Here is an 18,679-nt window from a genome sequence, read left to right as displayed (position 1 = left end):
TATTCTCTCAGGTACACATTCCTATTCTCTCAGGTACACAATCCTATTCTCTCAGGTACACATTCCTATTCTCTCAGGTACACATTCCTATTCTCTCAGGTACACATTCCTATTCTCTCAGGTACACATTCCTATTCTCTCAGGTACACAATCCTATTCTCTCAGGTACACAATCCTATTCTCTCAGGTACACAATCCTATTCTCTCAGGTACACATTCCTATTCTCTCAGGTACACAATCCTATTCTCTCAGGTACACATTCCTATTCTCTCAGGTACACAATCCTATTCTCTCAAGTACACAATCCTATTCTCTCAGGTACACCATCTCTCTCTCAGGTACACATTCCTATTCTCTCAGATACACAATCCTATTCTCTCAGGTACACATTCCTATTCTCTCAGGTACACATTCCTATTCTCTCAGGTACACATTCCTATTCTCTCAGGTACACATTCCTATTCTCTCAGGTACACATTCCTATTCTCTCAGGTACACATTCCTATTCTCTCAGGTACACATTCCTATTCTCTCAGGTACACATTCCTATTCTCTCAGGTACACAATCCTATTCTCTAAGGTACACCACCCCTCTCTCAGGTACACAATCCTATTCTCTCAGGTACACATTCCTATTCTCTCAGGTACACATTCCTATTCTCTCAGGTACACAATCCTATTCTCTCAGGTACACATTCCTATTCTCTCAGGTACACATTCCTATTCTCTCAGGTACACATTCCTATTCTCTCAGGTACACATTCCTATTCTCTCAGGTACACATTCCTATTCTCTCAGGTACACAATCCTATTCTCTCAGGTACATATTCCTATTCTCTCAGGTACACAATCCTATTCTCTCAGGTACACATTCCTATTCTCTCAGGTACACAATCCTATTCTCTCAGGTACACATTCCTATTCTCTCAGGTACACAATCCTATTCTCTCAGGTACACATTCCTATTCTCTCAGGTACACATTCCTATTCTCTCAGGTACACAATCCTATTCTCTCAGGTACACATTCCTATTCTCTCAGGTACACATTCCTATTCTCTCAGGTACACATTCCTATTCTCTCAGGGCATTAATAGAGGAATCCCAGTGCTTGATTAGGCCTAGTGTAGTTACAGCTGAGATACACTGAGCTCAGTAACTAGGCCAGAGGGTTACGACCAGACAACAAGCAGATGGTGGAATATAGCCTACTACCCACAATGCAACAGCCAGGGGGCTGTCCCTCTGGACAAAGGGGCAACTACTAGGGATTCCCTATAGGACTACTTGTCTTTCTTAAAAAAAACCCATCTCAAACATGTCAAACATGCTGTTCAGTTTAGCTATAAAGGCATGTTGAGCAGATTCTTATGTTAATCAAGTGTAATGAAGAGTGCCACTCTCGTGTGTGTGTGTGCGCTATGCCGTCCTGCGTCTCTCTGGCATGAAGGAAGGATCTGAAAGCAGCAGCACTAATCCTGGCCTTGAGCAAGATGAAGCTGAGCACCTTCTAACCCAGAACCGTGTGTGTTCAGCAGTGTGTGCGTACTGTATGTCCGTTTGCAATTAGCCTAGTGTGCATTCCAGACGACAGTTAAATGAGACGTGTATTTGTAAGAAGTGGAGATTGTAACGGCAGGGTGGGTGATGGTTCTCAGGTAGCCTAGCTCAGGGGTATTCTCAGGTAGCCTAGCTCAGGGTTATTCTCAGGTAGCCTAGCTCAGGGTTATTCTCAGGTAGCCTAGCTCAGGGTTATTCTCAGGTAGCCTAGCTCAGGGGTATTCTCAGGTAGCCTAGCTCAGGGTTATTCTCAGGTAGCCTAGCTCAGGGTTATCCTCAGGTAGCCTAGCTCAGGGTTATTCTCAGGTAGCCTAGCTCAGGGTTATTCTCAGGTAGCCTAGCTCAGGGGTATTCTCAGGTAGCCTAGCTCAGGGGTATTCTCAGGTAGCCTAGCTCAGGGGTATTCTCAGGTAGCCTAGCTCAGGGTTATTCTCAGGTAGCCTAGCTCAGGGTTATTCTCAGGTAGCCTAGCTCAGGGTTATTCTCAGGTAGCCTAGCTCAGGGTTATTCTCAGGTAGCCTAGCTCAGGGTTATTCTCAGGAAGCCTAGCTCAGGGTTATTCTCAGGTAGCCTAGCTCAGGGTTATTCTCAGGTAGCCTAGCTCAGGGGTATTCTCAGGTAGCCTAGCTCAGGGTTATTCTCAGGTAGCCTAGCTCAGGGTTATTCTCAGGTAGCCTAGCTCAGGGTTATTCTCAGGTAGCCTAGCTCAGGGTTATTCTCAGGTAGCCTAGCTCAGGGTTATTCTCAGGTAGCCTAGCTCAGGGTTATTCTCAGGTAGCCTAGCTCAGGGTTATTCTCAGGTAGCCTAGCTCAGGGTTATTCTCAGGTAGCCTAGCTCAGGGTTATTCTCAGGTAGCCTAGCTCAGGGTTATTCTCAGGTAGATAAGCTCAGGGGTATTCTCAGGTAGCCTAGCTCAGGGGTATTCTCAGGTAGCCTAGCTCAGGGGTATTCTCAGGTAGCCTAGCTCAGGGTTATTCTCAGGTAGCCTAGCTCAGGGGTATTCTCAGGTAGCCTAGCTCAGGGTTATTCTCAGGTAGCCTAGCTCAGGGTTATTCTCAGGTAGCCTAGCTCAGGGTTATTCTCAGGTAGCCTAGCTCAGGGGTATTCTCAGGTAGCCTAGCTCAGGGGTATTCTCAGGTAGCCTAGCTCAGGGTTATTCTCAGGTAGCCTAGCTCAGGGGTATTCTCAGGTAGCCTAGCTCAGGGGTATTCTCAGGTAGCCTAGCTCAGGGTTATTCTCAGGTAGCCTAGCTCAGGGTTATTCTCAGGTAGCCTAGCTCAGGGGTATTCTCAGGTAGCCTAGCTCAGGGTTATTCTCAGGTAGCCTAGCTCAGGGTTATTCTCAGGTAGCCTAGCTCAGGGTTATTCTCAGGTAGCCTAGCTCAGGGTTATTCTCAGGTAGCCTAGCTCAGGGTTATTCTCAGGTAGCCTAGCTCAGGGGTATTCTCAGGTAGCCTAGCTCAGGGTTATTCTCAGGTAGCCTAGCTCAGGGTTATTCTCAGGTAGCCTAGCTCAGGGGTATTCTCAGGTAGCCTAGCTCAGGGTTATTCTCAGGTAGCCTAGCTCAGGGTTATTCTCAGGTAGCCTAGCTCAGGGTTATTCTCAGGTAGCCTAGCTCAGGGTTATTCTCAGGTAGATAAGCTCAGGGTTATTCTCAGGTAGCCTAGCTCAGGGTTATTCTCAGGTAGCCTAGCTCAGGGTTATTCTCAGGTAGCCTAGCTCAGGGTTATTCTCAGGTAGCCTAGCTCAGGGGTATTCTCAGGTAGCCTAGCTCAGGGGTATTCTCAGGTAGCCTAGCTCAGGGGTATTCTCAGGTGAACACAGGTAGCTCTGGTTTACTGTCAGCTTGTAGAGTATAAGTGCTTATCTCTCTCTCCTGTCTGTCAGTGTGCTGTGTCAGCCCTGCAGCACAGCCATGTAGTTCAGAACAGTCCAGGACCAACCCACTGTCCTCTGATACACTAGGTAGAGACAGGGGAATGGAGCTGAACATGTGTGCAAGGTGGTGACATACCCAAGCCCTGATTGTGTGTGTGTGTGTGTGTGTGTGTGTGTGTGTGTGTGTGTGTGTGTGTGTGTGTGTGTGTGTGTGTGTGTGTGTGTGTGTGTGTGTGTGTGTGTGTGTGTGCGTGCGCGCGCACATAGTCTAATTGTACATACTGTATGTGGTACACAGTTGTCTGTGTATTATGTCTTTGTATTAGGCCTTGTGTTTGTGTGTCTCTTTTTGTGTTGGCTGGCAGACATACAGACAGGTGTGACAAGGAAACAGCTCTACCCTCAGTCAGAATGTGAGTCAGACTGGTAGAGAACAGGAGGGAGAGAAGGAGCTCTTTCATTCCCAGGGTCAGGCTGGAAAAGACTGAGCTTCATGGACTGTGTTTACTCTTGGGGATGGATGGCTGGAGAGAGAGGGATAGGGGTGGGTGGGATAACTTGCAAGAAGTGGGACTTTAGGTTAGACACACACCACCATCACGAGAACAAGCAGCCTCAAATTACCCCTCCATGTTGACAGTACAGCAGGGCTTATGAGGTTTCCAGTGTAATCAACGAGAAGGGGCCCTAGGACATGACACTATCTTAACATTTACATCTCTGAATGAGTTGTATACACATTAAGTTCTAAAAGTCTGGTTAGAATAAGGGGAGACGGAGCTGTATGACTAAATCTGAAGAGAGTAATTATTAGGCCATTTTCTCTGAGAAATGTAACAGAAATGTCCAATAATGATGCTTGTTGCAGTATGTGGTTCATGGTGCCTCAGTAATAGAGCGATGTCTCTTTTTGTTAAGATGGAGGATGTGAATGCAGCAGGACTGCGTTGCATGGTTGGTGAGTTATGTGGGCCGTACCGTCATGGAGGGGCGGCGGTATTGCTACCTCCATGTTCAGAGCCAGCCCAGATTGGGATTCTGGGAAAGCTCTTCCAACACTCTGGCCGGACATAGCTGCTTTATGTGCTGCAGTCCTCAAGTCCTCATCAGCCACCGCTGGTCATAGGGGTGGTAAAACGTGGCCTGCCAACACAATCACACACACACACATGCCTTCTGAATGAATGAGAATGTTTCTCCACGACCCAAACGGTAATCAAAGGCCTCTGTGTTTGGCCTGCGCAATTACCCTACTATCCAGACACACACACCAACACACACACACATTTGGAAGCAGTTAAATAGGCGGGAGGCTCAATGCGTACCCATTCCATGACAGTCGATTGGCCCTCGTCTATCCAATGTTTCCATAAAGCATGAAACAGTGACCACTTACGTGGAGAGCAAGAGAAAAATAGGGGGTAGGGAAAGTAATGCCAAGGAGTTGTCAGGGGTATGGAAGTATATTTTGGCATTAAGGGTTAGGCAATAGGGACAGAGAAAGAGATGCAGGGGATTTTACACATCACTGCTGTTCTCGGGGTTAGGAATTTTTTGAGTTGCTAGTCTTATGTTAGCCAGTGCGTAATGGCTGCAAATTACGTAATTGGCTCTACTGTTCTGGTCACGAGTGGCTTGACTGTATTGGAGTGGCCATACCAACCAAGATTGATTTGTAATTTTATTTCGCCTTTATTTAACCAGGTAGTCAAGTTGAGAACAAGTTCTCATTTACAACTGCAACCTGGCGATTGAGATTGATTTGAAGGTGGAGAGGGAGGGGAGAAGAGAGTACGGGGAGGGAAGGAAGAGAGCGAGAGAAGTGGACTGAAAGAGGGATGGGTAGAGAGGATGTGGTATGAGGGCATATTCACACCACTTTCAGCATAGCTGTTTCCCTCCCTCCCACATCCTCCTGACAATTCTCTGTCTCTACCTCGCTCTCTCTCTACCTCGCTCTCTCTCTACCTCGCTCTCTCTCTCTACCTCGCTCTCTCTCTCTACCTCGCTCTCTCTCTCTACATCGCTCTCTCTCTCTACCTCGCTCTCTCTCTCTACCTCGCTCTCTCTCTCTACCTCGCTCTCTCTCTCTACCTCGCTCTCTCTCTCTACCTCGCTCTCTCTCTACCTTGCTCTCTCTCTCTACCTTGCTCTCTCTCTACCTCGCTCTCTTTCTCTACCTCGCTCTCTTTCTCTACCTCGCTCTCTTTCTCTACCTCGCTCTCTCTCTACCTCGCTCTCTCTCTCTACCTCGCTCTCTCTCTACCTCGCTCTCTCTTTACCTCTCTCTACCTCGCGCTCTCTCTCTACCTCGCTCTCTCTCTACCTCGCGCTCTCTCTACCTCGCTCTCTCTCTACCTCGCTCTCTCTCTACCTCGCTCTCTCTTTACCTCTCTCTACCTCGCTCTCTCTCTCTACCTCGCGCTCTCTCTACCTCGCGCTCTCTCTCTACCTCGCTCTCTCTCTCTACCTCGCTCTCTTTCTACCTCGCTCTCTTTCTACCTCGCTCTCTCTTTACCTCTCTCTACCTCGCTCTCTCTCTACCTCGCTCTCTCTCTACCTCGCTCTCTCTCTACCTCGCTCTCTCTCTACCTCTCTCTCTACCTCTCTCTCTCTACCTCGCACTCTCTCTACCTCGCTCTCTCTCTCTACCTCGCTCTCTCTCTACCTCGCTCTCTCTCTCTACCTCGCTCTCTCTCTCTACCTCTCTCCCTACATCGCTCTCTCTCTACCTCTCTCTCTCTCTCTCTCTACCTCGCTCTTTCTCTCTACCTCTCTCTCTCTCTGTCTACCTCTCTCTCTCTCTCTCTCTACCTCTCGCTCTCTCTCTCTACCTTGCTTTCTGACTCCCTCGCTCTCTCTACCTCACTCTCTACCTCGCCCGCTCTCTCGCTCTCTCTCTCTACCTCGCTCTCTTTCTCTCTACCTCTCTCTCGCTCTGTCTACCTCTCTCTCTCTCTCTACCTCTCGCTCTCTCTCTCTACCTCTCACTCTCTCTCTCTACCTTGCTTTCTCCCTCCCTCGCTCTCTCTCTACCTCACTCTCTACCTCGCTCTCTCTCTCTACCTCTCTCCCTACATCGCTCTCTCTCTACCTCTCTCTCTCTCTCTCTACCTCGCTCTTTCTCTCTACCTCTCTCTCGCTCTGTCTACCTCTCTCTCTCTCTCTCTACCTCTCGCTCTCTCTCTCTACCTCTCGCTCTCTCTCTCTACCTTGCTTTCTCCCTCCCTCGCTCTCTCTCTACCTCACTCTCTACCTCGCTCTCTCTCTACCTCGCTCTTTTTCTCTACCTCGCTCTTTTTCTCTACCTCGCTCTCTTTCTCTACCTCGCTCTTTCTCTCTACCTCTCTCTCGCTCTCTCTACCTCGTTCTCTCTCTCTCTACCTCGCTCTCTCTCTCTCTCTACCTCGCTCTCTCTCTACCTCGCTCTCTCTCTCTCGCTCTCTCTCTACCTCGCTCTCTCTCTACCTCGCTCTCTCTCTACCTCACTCTCTCCCTCGCTGTCTCTCTCTACCTCACTCTCTCTCTCTATCTCTCTCTACCTCGCTCTCTCTCTACCTCGCTCTCTCTCTCTACCTCACGCTCTCTTTCTACCTCGCTCTCTTTCTACCTCGCTCTCTTTCTACCTCGCTCTCTTTCTACCTCGCTCTCTTTCTACCTCGCTCTCTCTCTACCTCTCGCTCTCTCTCTCTACCTCGCTCTCTCTCTCTACCTCGCTCTCTCTCTACCTCGCTCTCTCTCTCTACCTCGCTCTCTCTCTCTCTCGCTCTCTCTCTACCTCGCTCTCTCTCTACCTCGCTCTCTCTCTACCTCGCTCTCTCTCTACCTCGCTCTCTCTCTCTACCTCACTCTCTCCCTCGCTGTCTCTCTCTACCTCACTCTCTCTACCTCTCTCTCTCTCTCTATCTCTCTCTACCTCGCTCTCTCTCTCTACCTCGCTCTCTCTCTCTACCTCACGCTCTCTTTCTACCTCGCTCTCTTTCTACCTCGCTCTCTTTCTACCTCGCTCTCTCTCTCTACCTCGCTCTCTCTCTCTCTCGCTCTCTCTCTACCTCGCTCTCTCTCTACCTCGCTCTCTCTCTACCTCGCTCTCTCTCTCTACCTCTCCCTTGCTTTCTCTCTCCCCCCTCTCTACCTCTACCTTGCTTTCTCTCTCCCTCGATCTCTCTCTCTCTACCTCGCTTCCTCTCTCCCTCGCTCTCTCTCTCTCTACCTCGCACTCTCTCTCTACCTCGCTCTCTCTCTCTACCTCTCGCTCTCTCTCTCTACCTCTCCCTTGCTTTCTCTCTCCCTCCCTCTCTACCTCTACCTTGCTTTCTCTCTCCCTCGCTCTCTCTCTCTCTACCTCGCTTTCTCTCTCCCTCGCTCTCTCTCTCTACCTCGCTCTCTCTTTCTACCTCGCTCTCTCTCTCTACCTCGCTCTCTTTCTACCTCGCTCTCTCTCTACCTCGCTCTCTCTCTACCTCTCTCTCTCTCTCTACCGAGCTCTCTCTCTCTACCGAGCTCTCTCTCTCTACCGAGCTCTCGCTCTTTCTCTCTACCTTGCTCTCCCTCTCCCTCTCTCTCTCTCTCTCTCGCTCTCTCCCCCTCTCTCTCTCTCTCTCTCTACCTCTCGCTCTCTCTCTACCTCGCTTTCTCTCTCCCTCGCTCTCTCTCTCTCTCTTTACCTCTCTCTGTTCTCTCCTTTTACTCTTTCATTCTCATCTCCTTGCCTCTGTTGATTCTTTCTTCTGTGTTAGATCTCTCTCTTTTGGAACATCCACTTAGTCTGATACTACAGTATGTTGTATTGTGAATGACAATCTCTTTTTAACCAATACTATGTACTGATTAACCCTACAAATAGTTACAAGGCCAGGCAGTAAACTGTTCTAGTAGCTAGTTATCTCTTGACATTGAGTTGTATATATGTATGACTAATTTGGGGACCTTTTTGTACCTACAGTTGGTCAGAAGTTTACATACACTTAGGTTGGAGTCATTAAAACTTGTTTTTCCACCACTCCACAAATTTCTTGTTAACAAACTATAGTTTTGGCAAGTCGGTCAGCGCATCTACTTTGTGCATGACACAAGTAATTTTTCCAACAATTGTTTACAGACAGATTATTTAACTTATAATTCACTGTATCACAATTTCAGTGGGTCAGAAGTTTACATACACTAAGTTGACTGTGTCTTTAAACAGCTTGGAAAATTCCAGAAAATTATGTTATGGCTTTAGAAGCTTCTGATAGGCGAATTGACATCATTTGAGTCAATTGGAGGTGTACCTGTGGATGTATTTCAAGGCCTACCTTTAAACTCAGTGCCTCTTTGCTTGACATCATGGGAAAATCAAAAGAAATAAGCCAAGACCTCAGAAAAAAATTGTAGAAGTTTGGTTCATCTTTGGGAGCAATTTCCAAATGCCTGAAGGTACCACGTTCATCTGTATATCAATAGTACGCAAGTATAAACACCATGGGACCACGCAGCCGTCATTCCACTCAGGAAGGAGACGCGTTCTGTCTCCTAGAGATGAACATTGGTGTGAAAAGTGCAAATCTATCCCAGAACAACAGCAAAGGACCTTGTGAAGATGCTGGAGGAAACGGGTACAAAAGTATCTATATCCACAGTAAAACGAGAATGTCCTCTGGTCTGATGAAACAAAAATAGAACTGTTTGGCCATAATGACCATTGTTATATTTGGAGGGAAAAGGGAGAAGCTTGCAAGCTGAAGAACACCATCCCAACCGTGAAGCACGGTTGGCAGCATCATGTTGTGGGGGTGCTTTGCTTCAGGAGGGACTGGTGCACTTCACAAAATAGATGACATCATGAGGACGGAAAATTATGTGGATATATTGAAGCAACATCTCAAGACATCAGTCAGGAAGATAAAGCTTGGTTGCAAATGAGTCTTCCAAATGGACAATGACCCCAAGCATTCTTCCAAAGTTGTGGCAAAATGGCTTAAGGACAACAAAGTCAAGGTGGCCATCACAAAGCCCTGACCTCATTCCTACAGAAAATGTGTGGGCAGAACTGAAAAAGTGTGTGCGAGCAAGGAGGCCTAGAAACCTGACTCAGTTACACCAGCTATGTCAGGAGGAATGGGACAAAATTCACCCAATTTATTTTGGGAAGCTTGTTGAAGGCTCCCCAAAAAGTTTGACCCAAGTTAAACAATTTAAAGGTAATGCTACCAAATACTAATTGAGTGTTATGATAACTTCTGACCCACTGGGAATGTTATGAAATAAATAAATGTTGAAATAAATCATTATCTCTGCTGTTATTCTGACATTTCACATTCTTAAAATAAAGTGGTGATCCTAACTGACCTAAAATGGAATTTGTACTTGGATTCAATGTCAGGAATTGTGAAAAACTGAGTAAATGTATTTGGTTAAGGTGTATGTAAACTTCTGACTTCAACTGTATTTAATCCCTAATCTCACATGCAGTTGGAATATCAATGTATCTAATCTGGACTGCCATGTGTAATCTGCAGTGTTGATGTAAATGTGTTGACCACAGTGGTGTTGCAACAGTTGTCAGCTATGAATGATTATCCTTCATTAACTTGAGTTAGCCCAGGAATTTCACACTTCAGTCCCTGCATTGCCCAACACACCACACACATTGCATTTTTGTTGGGTTAATGAATGAACTGTAAATAAGCATTGTTGGGACGGGCCCATAGGTATGCATTTCACTGTTAGTCTACACCTGTTGTTTATGAAGCACATGGTACAGGCAGGCAGCGGTACTGGGGCCTCACTGTGCTTCTCAGACCTTATCTCAGTGTTTCCCACGTGTCCTCGACTCTCTGTTTCTCTATTTATCTTTCTTCGGTTGATTTCGTTCATGAAATATTTACCAACTTCCTCTCCTGAGTGACAGAGGTGATGAGCACAGTTCAAGTAAAGAGAAGGGTGTCATTTCTTAATCTCACCCCTGACCTTGTTCCCCTCTGCCATACTCCATCCTTCCTCTTTCTATCTTTCTTTCTCTCTTTCTCATTTTGTACACCATCACACATCTCTCTCTCTCTCTCTCTCTCTCTCTCTCTCTCTCTCTCTCTCTCTCTCTCTCTCCTCTTCTATCGTCTCCTCATCCCTTCTCCTCCCTTCCTCATCCTCATCTCCCTCCTCTCTCTCTCGTCTCCTCATCCCTTCTCCTCCCTTCCTCATCCTCATCTCCCTCCTCTCTCTCTCGTCTCCTCATCCCTTCTCCTCCCTTCCTCATCTCCCTCCTCTCTCTCTCGTCTCCTCATCCCTTCTCCTCCCTTCCTCATCTCTCTCTTCTCTCTCTCGTCTCCTCATCCCTTCTCCTCCCTTCCTCATCTCCCTCCTCTCTCTCTCGTCTTCTCTTTCGCTCTCTCTCGATCTTTCAACCTGACTCTTGCAGTCAGGTCGAACAGGAAATGGCTCTTATCGTTTCCTGAGGAAATTACACCCACTTCCTGTCTGTGTGCCTCCCGCTCCTTTTCTACTCAGGCGCCTCTGGGGACACCCCCTCGGAGCCCGGCCAGGGCCATAGGACCCCAGAGAAGCCCGGACTCATTCAGTGCAATGAAGCCTTGCCTGATGAGAAGGCCAGATAAAAAGAGCACAGACACAGCTGAGCTTCCATTAGGGCTCTGCTCTATTTCAGGGCCATGCTGTCATAGTGGCACAGGGGACCGGACACAGGCTCTTGTGCGGGACCGGGTGTTTGGGGTGAAGAGTGACCTAAGCTGACACAATGAATGGATGTTTGGTACTTATAAAAACTTTATGTTTTCATATGGGATGAAAGACTGGGTTCTATGATTGATAGATACTGTAGAACCCTCGCTTTCTTTGTTGCTTTTATTTGTACTATATGACTCTCACCAGTCACATAAGGGCAGTGGTGTAAAGTACTTAAGTAAAAATACATTAAAGTACTACTTAAGTAGTTTTTTGGGGTATCTACTTTACTATTTGTATTTTTTACTCCATACTTTTTCCCTGACACCCAAAAGTACTCGTTACATTTTGACAGGAAAATGGTCCGATTCACACACTTATCAAGAGAAGGTGCTCATCCCAACTGCCTCTGCCCTGGCGGACTCACTAAACACACATGCTTCGTTTGTAAATTATGTCTGCGTGTTGTAGTGTGCCCATGGCTATCTGTAAATTAAAATAAACAAGAAAATGAATATAAGGAATTTGAAATTATTTATACTTTTACTTTTGATTCTTAAATACATTTTAGCAATTCCATTTACCTTTGATACTTAAGTATATTTAAAACAAAATAGTTTTAGACTTTTACTAAAGTAGTATTTTACTGGGTGACTTTTACCTTAATAAAAAACAAACTCAAGTATCTTTACTTTTACTCAAGTATGACAATTGAGTACTTTTTCCACCACTGCATAAGGGTCTGTCTAAGGCTTCATCCATTGGCCCATCAGTGTCCTGCGTTTTTATTGGTTGTGTAAATAGTGACACGGTGGGTGTTTTTTTACTTAAACGGTTACACAATGGGGATTGTGGTCTTGGTGCAAGAGCTGGTGTAACAGTGACTCAGTGGTTATTATTAAAACTCTCTCACAGTGACCTGCCTGGTGGAACTAAGAAATGCTGTAAAACAAAACATGTTGAATAACCATATAATATGAATGAGTTTCAAGTGAAAATGGAGATAAAAAAAGAAACGTCCTCTCACTGTCAACTGCGTTTATTTTCAGCAGACTTAATTAACATGTGTAAATATTTGTATGGACATAACAAGATTCAACAACTGAGACATAAACTGAACAAGTTCCACAAATATGTGACTATCAGAAATTGAATAATATGTCCCTGAACAAAAGGGGGGTCAAAATCAAAAGTAACAGTCAGTATCTGGTGTGGCCACCAGCTGCATTAAGTACTGCAGTGCATCTGCTCCTCATGGACTGCACCAGATTTGACAGTTCCTACTGTGAGATGTTACCCCACTCTTCCACTTCTGGGGGGAATTCATAAAACCCTCTGATCCAACAGGTCCCAGAAGTGCTCAATGGGATTGAGATCCAGACTCTTCGCTGGCCATGACAGAACACTGACATTCCTGTCTTGCAGGAAATCACGCACAGAACGAGCAGTATGGCTGGTGGCATTGTCATGCTGGAGGGTCATGTTAGAATGAGCCTGCAGGAAGGGTACCACATGAGGGAGGATGATGTTTTCCCTGTAACGCACAGCATTGAGATTGCCTGCAGTGACAACAAGCTCAGTCCGATGATGCTGTGACACACCGCCCCAGACCATGACGACCCTCCACTTCCAAATCGATCCCGCTCCGGAGTATAGGCCCATAGGCAACTGCCTTACAACAGGCCTACAAGCCCTCAGTCCAGCCTCTCTCAGCCTATTGCGGACAGTCTGAGCAATGATGGAGGGGTTGTGGAGGGGTTGTGCATTTGCCATCCTGTACCTGTCCCGTAGGTGTGATGTTTGGATGTACCGATCCTATACAGGTGTTGTTACACGTGGTCTGCTACTGTGCTGTTTTAGGCGTCTCACAGTACGGAGATTGCAATTTATTGCTCTGGCCACATCTACAGTCCTCATGCCTCCTTGCTGCATGCCTAAGGCACGTTCACACATATGAGCAGGGACCCTGGGCATCTTTTTTTGTGTGTGTTTTTCAGAGTCAGTAGAAAGGCCTCTTTAGTGTCCTAAATTTTCATAACTGTGACCTAAATTGCCTATGGTCTGTAAGCTGTTAGTGTCTTAACGACCGTTCCACAGGTGCATGTTCATTAATAGTTTATGGTTCATTGAACAAGCATAGGAAACAGTGTTTGAACCCTTTACAATGAAGATCTGTGAAGTTATTTGGATTTTTACGAATTATCTTTAAAAGACAGGGTCCTGAAAAAGGGACGTTTAGGAGTTGTAACAGGTGCTTTATAATAGACGCACACACAAGCCCTCCTCTGCACATTCACACACAGAAACACCCAAGTACAGCAGCACGTATGCCTGATAGCTATCAATAGATTGATGCCAGCTGACACCTAGCTAATTATTGTTGGAATGTGACAAAAGGGGAGGGGGGAGAGGAGCGTGGGAGGAGTGGCACAGCTGCCTCAGGAGCTCCAGGGCTCTCCTGCTCTTCTGGGCCACGTCCCAATAATGGCCTGAATAAACTTCCTCTCCTTGTCTCCTTTCCTCACCAAGTCACATCCCAATAGTCTGTAATAGTTTATCTCCTTTGCTCACTGTCAGAACAGCCCCATCCAGCCTTTTTCGTGTATCGGGATGAGAAGGAAAGGGGACGAGAAGTCAAGGAGATGAGAAGGGGAAGAGACTGGTGTAGTCTGGTGCCATGCTGTGGAATGTTCAGTATGTCAGGAGAGGAGAGTAGAAGGGACCCTCCCACATAGACCCTCTCAGATTTAAGCTATAATATCCCAACACTGTCTGTAACAGCAGACTCCCCATGTTTGCACTGTAGTGGGGGATACTACTTCATGTGACAGCATTTCATAGTTCCACCAGGCAGCAGTGCATTCAGCCTCTGTGGTAGCCATGGTGATGTAACTGTACGGTTGGGTAAATTATGGGCTACTGCAGCGGTGTTACTTTACATTCCACCTCGTTCCCAAGCTAATTCCACATAGCATTGGGCAGAAGTGTGTGTGGTGAACAAGATTACAGTAAGTGCAGCCCAGGCATTGGTTGATTCAGGCTACCAACAGCGGAGTTCGGTATGTGTGGTGCTGAGAGGAAGGTTTACCAACTGGTGTGTGGGATTATTTCACCCTACTTTGTGCATGTGTTGGTGCACGTTTGTGCATTCCACTCAGTTCCCTGGTTTACTTACCTCTACACATGACCGCGAAGGACCACATGTTCTCTCCTCCTCCAACTCCATTTTTCCACCTCTCTCCTTGACCTCTAAAGCCTCTGAACTCATACCAGCAACACCACTTCTCCTTACAAGACAATGTGCTATTTTAGTCTCTGTCACTTACCTAACCTCACTCTCAAACCCAACACACATTTGCTGCTATCGCACCTCAGTCATCTAGATACGCTGAACTCTTTCTTCAAAATATGTTTTACACTTTCACAGGCCCACACCCACCAGCTCACATCCTCATTCACACACATGCATTTAAAGAAGTTATTGCAGAAGGTTTTGCTGGTGTAGCGTATTCCATTCCCACAGTCTACAGATCTGCCAATACTGAAGGTGTAACCTAGGGTCTAGGGGTAGAGTTTAAGGTTTGGGGGTTGTTTCTGGACTAGCTGTCACTGACTGTTGTGAGTTCTCACGGGGACCCATCTCCCTCAGGGCATTGTTAGTTCAACTTTGTTGAATGCTCAGCTGTAAACTGGGTTTTGGCAAGGCATGTTCAACTGTTTCCCCTGGGTTAAAATATGTATCGCTCTCTCTAACTCCCTCCAAGCTACGATCCCAAATCTAAATGTTTCAGAGGAGCCTGGAGGAAGAGGAATTTGTGATTTGCAGAAAGCACCTTGATTCTACTTAATTAGTCAAACACTCCAGGATTTTAATGGCGCTAGATATTTAGCCATTCTCCAAAAATTGATTGGAGAATTCAAATTGGCCCCTGTATATTCTTGCAGTCAATTGCGTCAGTAATGACCTGTCGTGATAAGCAAGCAAAGGCCCTAACCAGAGTTTACCCCGCCCCCTCCCTAACCAGAGTTTACCCCCCCCCCTCCCTAACCAGAGTTTACCCCCCCTCCCTAACCAGAGTTTACCCCCTTCCCTAACCAGAGTTTACCCCCTTCCCTAACCAGAGTTTACCCCCTTCCCTAACCAGAGTTTACCCCCTTCCCTAACCAGAGTTTACCCCCTTCCCTAACCAGAGTTTACCCCCCTCCCTAACCAGAGTTTACCCCCCTCCCTAACCAGAGTTTACCCCCCTCCCTAGCCAGAGTTTACCCCCTCCCTAGCCAGAGTTTACCCCCTCCCTAGCCAGAGTTTACCCCCCTCCCTAACCAGAGTTTAGAACAGTCAAATCTGATTTATTTGCCCTCAAGTGGTTTTTCGACAGTTATTTGGCATATCTTGACAGTTTGACAAGCAAATTAGTGAATGTGCTAGAAAGCTAACCGCTACTTAGCTAGTTAGTTGACTGCTGTGGCTAGCCAATAAGGACTCCTTTTGAAAGCTGGACCGTCTTATCCTTTGAGGCTTTAAGTGTTCTTACACTATGATTTTGGAACATTCAAAGCAACTGGGAAACGTCCATGGCAGGCATTGTTATTTATTTTTTTACCTTTATTTTACTAGGCAAGTCAGTTAAGAACTTCTTAAGATTCTTAACTTCTTAACTTCTTAAAATTCTTATTTTCAATGACGGCCTAGGAACAGTGGGTTAACTGCCTGTTCAGGGGCAGAAGGACAGATTTGTACCTTGTCAGCTCGGGGATATGAACTTGCAACCTCTAACCACTAGGCCACCCTGCCGCCCCAGGGTAGCCACTTTCACTTGATACATAACTTCTGAGTGATAGGAAACACGGGCACCACCACCAGTCTGCGTACACCCGCAGATAGAACAATGAGGAAGATATTTCACCGGGTGTATAAATGTGAAGCATCCACTTGGCGTTCCCACTCACTACCAAATATGGCAGTGAGCGGAAGCCCAATGGCCGACATTCTGTACATTTTATCAATGATTAAACATTTGATCTGAATACAGTTTTCTGTTCCCAAAACTATAATCTCTTGCGAACAGAGTGGACAAAGTTGTCTAGACTTTACCCGTTGCTAAGGTTTTAAAAAATGGCATTGTTTAGAACAAGTGAAAAGGTGAATTGAGTTATTGCACACTTCACAGAGTAGGCGTTCCTTAATGGAAATATACAAATGTGTGCTAGAACGAGCCAATAGAATCTCACCAACTTGTGCTTGGCTCTGCCCACCTCCTCCTGCCCACTATGACTCATTTGTTTCCATTTGAAGTGACAGGCTGTGGTCTATCTTGGTTTATTTGTAAAAAAAATCTTTGCTACACCACTGCCAAACACCAGTGGTTACTATGACAACTAGCTTGGCCGTGTCAGCTAATGACTGCTGTCTGAACACACATGATTTGGTCACTTGTAACTTGCTGTTTGGACAGTCAGTATTCTAAAATGGATTTGAGCATTATGGCCTGTAGTGTGAACAAGGCTTTAGTAGTGTGATTATGGGGTCCTATAGACTAGGTCAGGGGTCGGCAACCCTTTTCCCGGAGGGCCGCAGGTACTGCAGGATTTTGTCCTAACTAGATACCACACCTGACCTAATTGATCAGTTCAGTGATTGTCTAACATCAACACACCTGATCTACCATGTCAGTTAAACCAAAACCATGAAGTGCCTGCGGCCCTCCAGGACCAGGGTCGCCCACCCCTGGGGTAGCCTATATATATATATATATATATATATATATATGCTAAAGAGAGAGAGAGGACATTACATCATCTGACACCACCACAACCTGCTGAGTGACACTGCAAAAGTCAACCCACTCCGACCTCGGCCTCACCCACCACACACACTTACAGTCAAGAAGGAAATATATATATATGTGGTGGGTGAGGCCGAGGTCGGTGTGGGTTTACTTTTGCAGTGTCACTCAGCAGGTTGTGGTGGAGTCAGATGATGTAATGTCCTCTCTCTCTTTTCTGTCTCCTCATGGTGCCAAAACTCCACATCACAATTAATTGCCTGAATTGAATCATAATAATAAATAGAACTATGAGTTTATAACATTAATGTGCACCACAGTTTAAAAATTGTCCCATTATCAATCACCCACATTAGCAAACTTATTTCATTTCAAACCTCACATTTCTCTAGTATAGGCTACTTATTGTGATGACGGATATGAGCAAAATGCCGGCGATAAGTGATCGGTATGGTCGGTGGAGGACAGATAAGTGATCGGTATGGTCGGTGGAGGACAGATAAGTGATCGGTGTGGTCGGTGGAGGACAGATAAGTGATCGGTATGGTCGGTGGAGGACAGATAAGTGATCGGTGTGGTCGGTGGAGGACAGATAAGTGATCGGTGTGGTCGGTGGAGGACAGATAAGTGATCGGTGTGGTCGGTGGAGGACAGATAAGTGATCGGTGTGGTCGGTGGAGGACAGATAAGTGATCGGTGTGGTCGGTGGAGGACAGATAAGTGATCGGTGTGGTCGGTGGGGGACAGATAAGTGATCGGTATGGTCGGTGGAGGACAGATAAGTGATCGGTATGGTCGGTGGAGGACAGATAAGTGATCGGTATGGTCGGTGGAGGACAGATAAGTGATCGGTATGGTCGGTGGAGGACAGATAAGTGATCGGTATGGTCGGTGGAGGACAGATAAGTGATCGGTATGGTCGGTGGAGGACAGATAAGTGATCGGTATGGTCGGTGGAGGACAGATAAGTGATCGGTATGGTCGGTGGAGGATAGATAAGTGATCGGTATGTTCGGTGTCAATCATTTTCGGTTTATTGTCCCAGATGTGTCTCTGTCTGTAGGGGGGAGCGTTTGGGGCTCAGTGGTCTAACTGTGTCTCTGTCTGTAGGGGGGAGCGTTTGGGGCTCAGTGGTCTAACTGTGTCTCTGTCTGTAGGGGGAGCGTTTGGGGCTCAGTGGTCTAACTGTGTCTCTGTCTGTAGGGGGAGCGTTTGGGGCTCAGTGGTCTAACTGTGTCTCTGTCTGTAGGGGGAGCGTTTGGGGCTCAGTGGTCTAACTGTGTCTCTGTCTGTAGGGGGGAGCGTTTGGGGCTCAGTGGTCTAACTGTGTCTCTGTCTGTAGGGGGGAGCGTTTGGAGCTCAGTGGTCTAACTGTGTCTCTGTCTGTAGGGGGAGCGTTTGGGGCTCAGTGGTCTAACTGTGTCTCTGTCTGTAGGGGGGAGCGTTTGGGGCTCAGTGGTCTATCTGTGTCTCTGTCTGTAGGGGGGAGCGTTTGGGACTCAGTGGTCTAACTGTGTCTCTGTCTGTAGGGGGGAGCGTTTGGGGCTCAGTGGTCTAACCCAGCCATGAGCATCATCGGGGCCGAGGATGAGGACTTTGAGAATGATCTGGACCCCGTGAGTAACTTCCTGATGACAATGAACTGTAGTGAACAATAGACTGATGAATGATCATATCTGTTCTGACCTTTCTCTCTGTCCTTCTCACATACTCCATTCTCTATCCTTCTCCTCCTCATTCCCTGTCTATCTAATCTGTCCCTCTCACATACTCCATTCTCTATCCTTCTCCTCC

At 46.8% G+C, this 18,679-nt stretch overlaps 1 protein-coding gene across 1 annotated transcript in view; it reads left to right on the top strand.

Moving 5' to 3' along the window:
* The first annotated feature begins 4,355 nt into the window (after positions 1-4,355).
* LOC135520531 (rho guanine nucleotide exchange factor 1-like) overlaps positions 4,356-18,679 on the top strand; it is an 83,144-nt gene continuing 68,820 nt past the window's right edge. Inside the window, 2 exon segments of the mRNA XM_064946148.1 lie at positions 4,356-4,395; positions 18,415-18,501. Of these exon segments, the coding sequence (XP_064802220.1) occupies positions 4,369-4,395; positions 18,415-18,501 (114 nt within the window). The 5' untranslated portion in view covers positions 4,356-4,368.

This window comes from Oncorhynchus masou, chromosome 29 (genome assembly GCF_036934945.1).
Source record: "Oncorhynchus masou masou isolate Uvic2021 chromosome 29, UVic_Omas_1.1, whole genome shotgun sequence".
Classification (NCBI taxonomy): domain Eukaryota; kingdom Metazoa; phylum Chordata; class Actinopteri; order Salmoniformes; family Salmonidae; genus Oncorhynchus; species Oncorhynchus masou.
The sequence above is the reverse complement of the archived record's forward strand: the minus strand, read 5'-3'. Positions and strand labels throughout refer to the sequence as shown.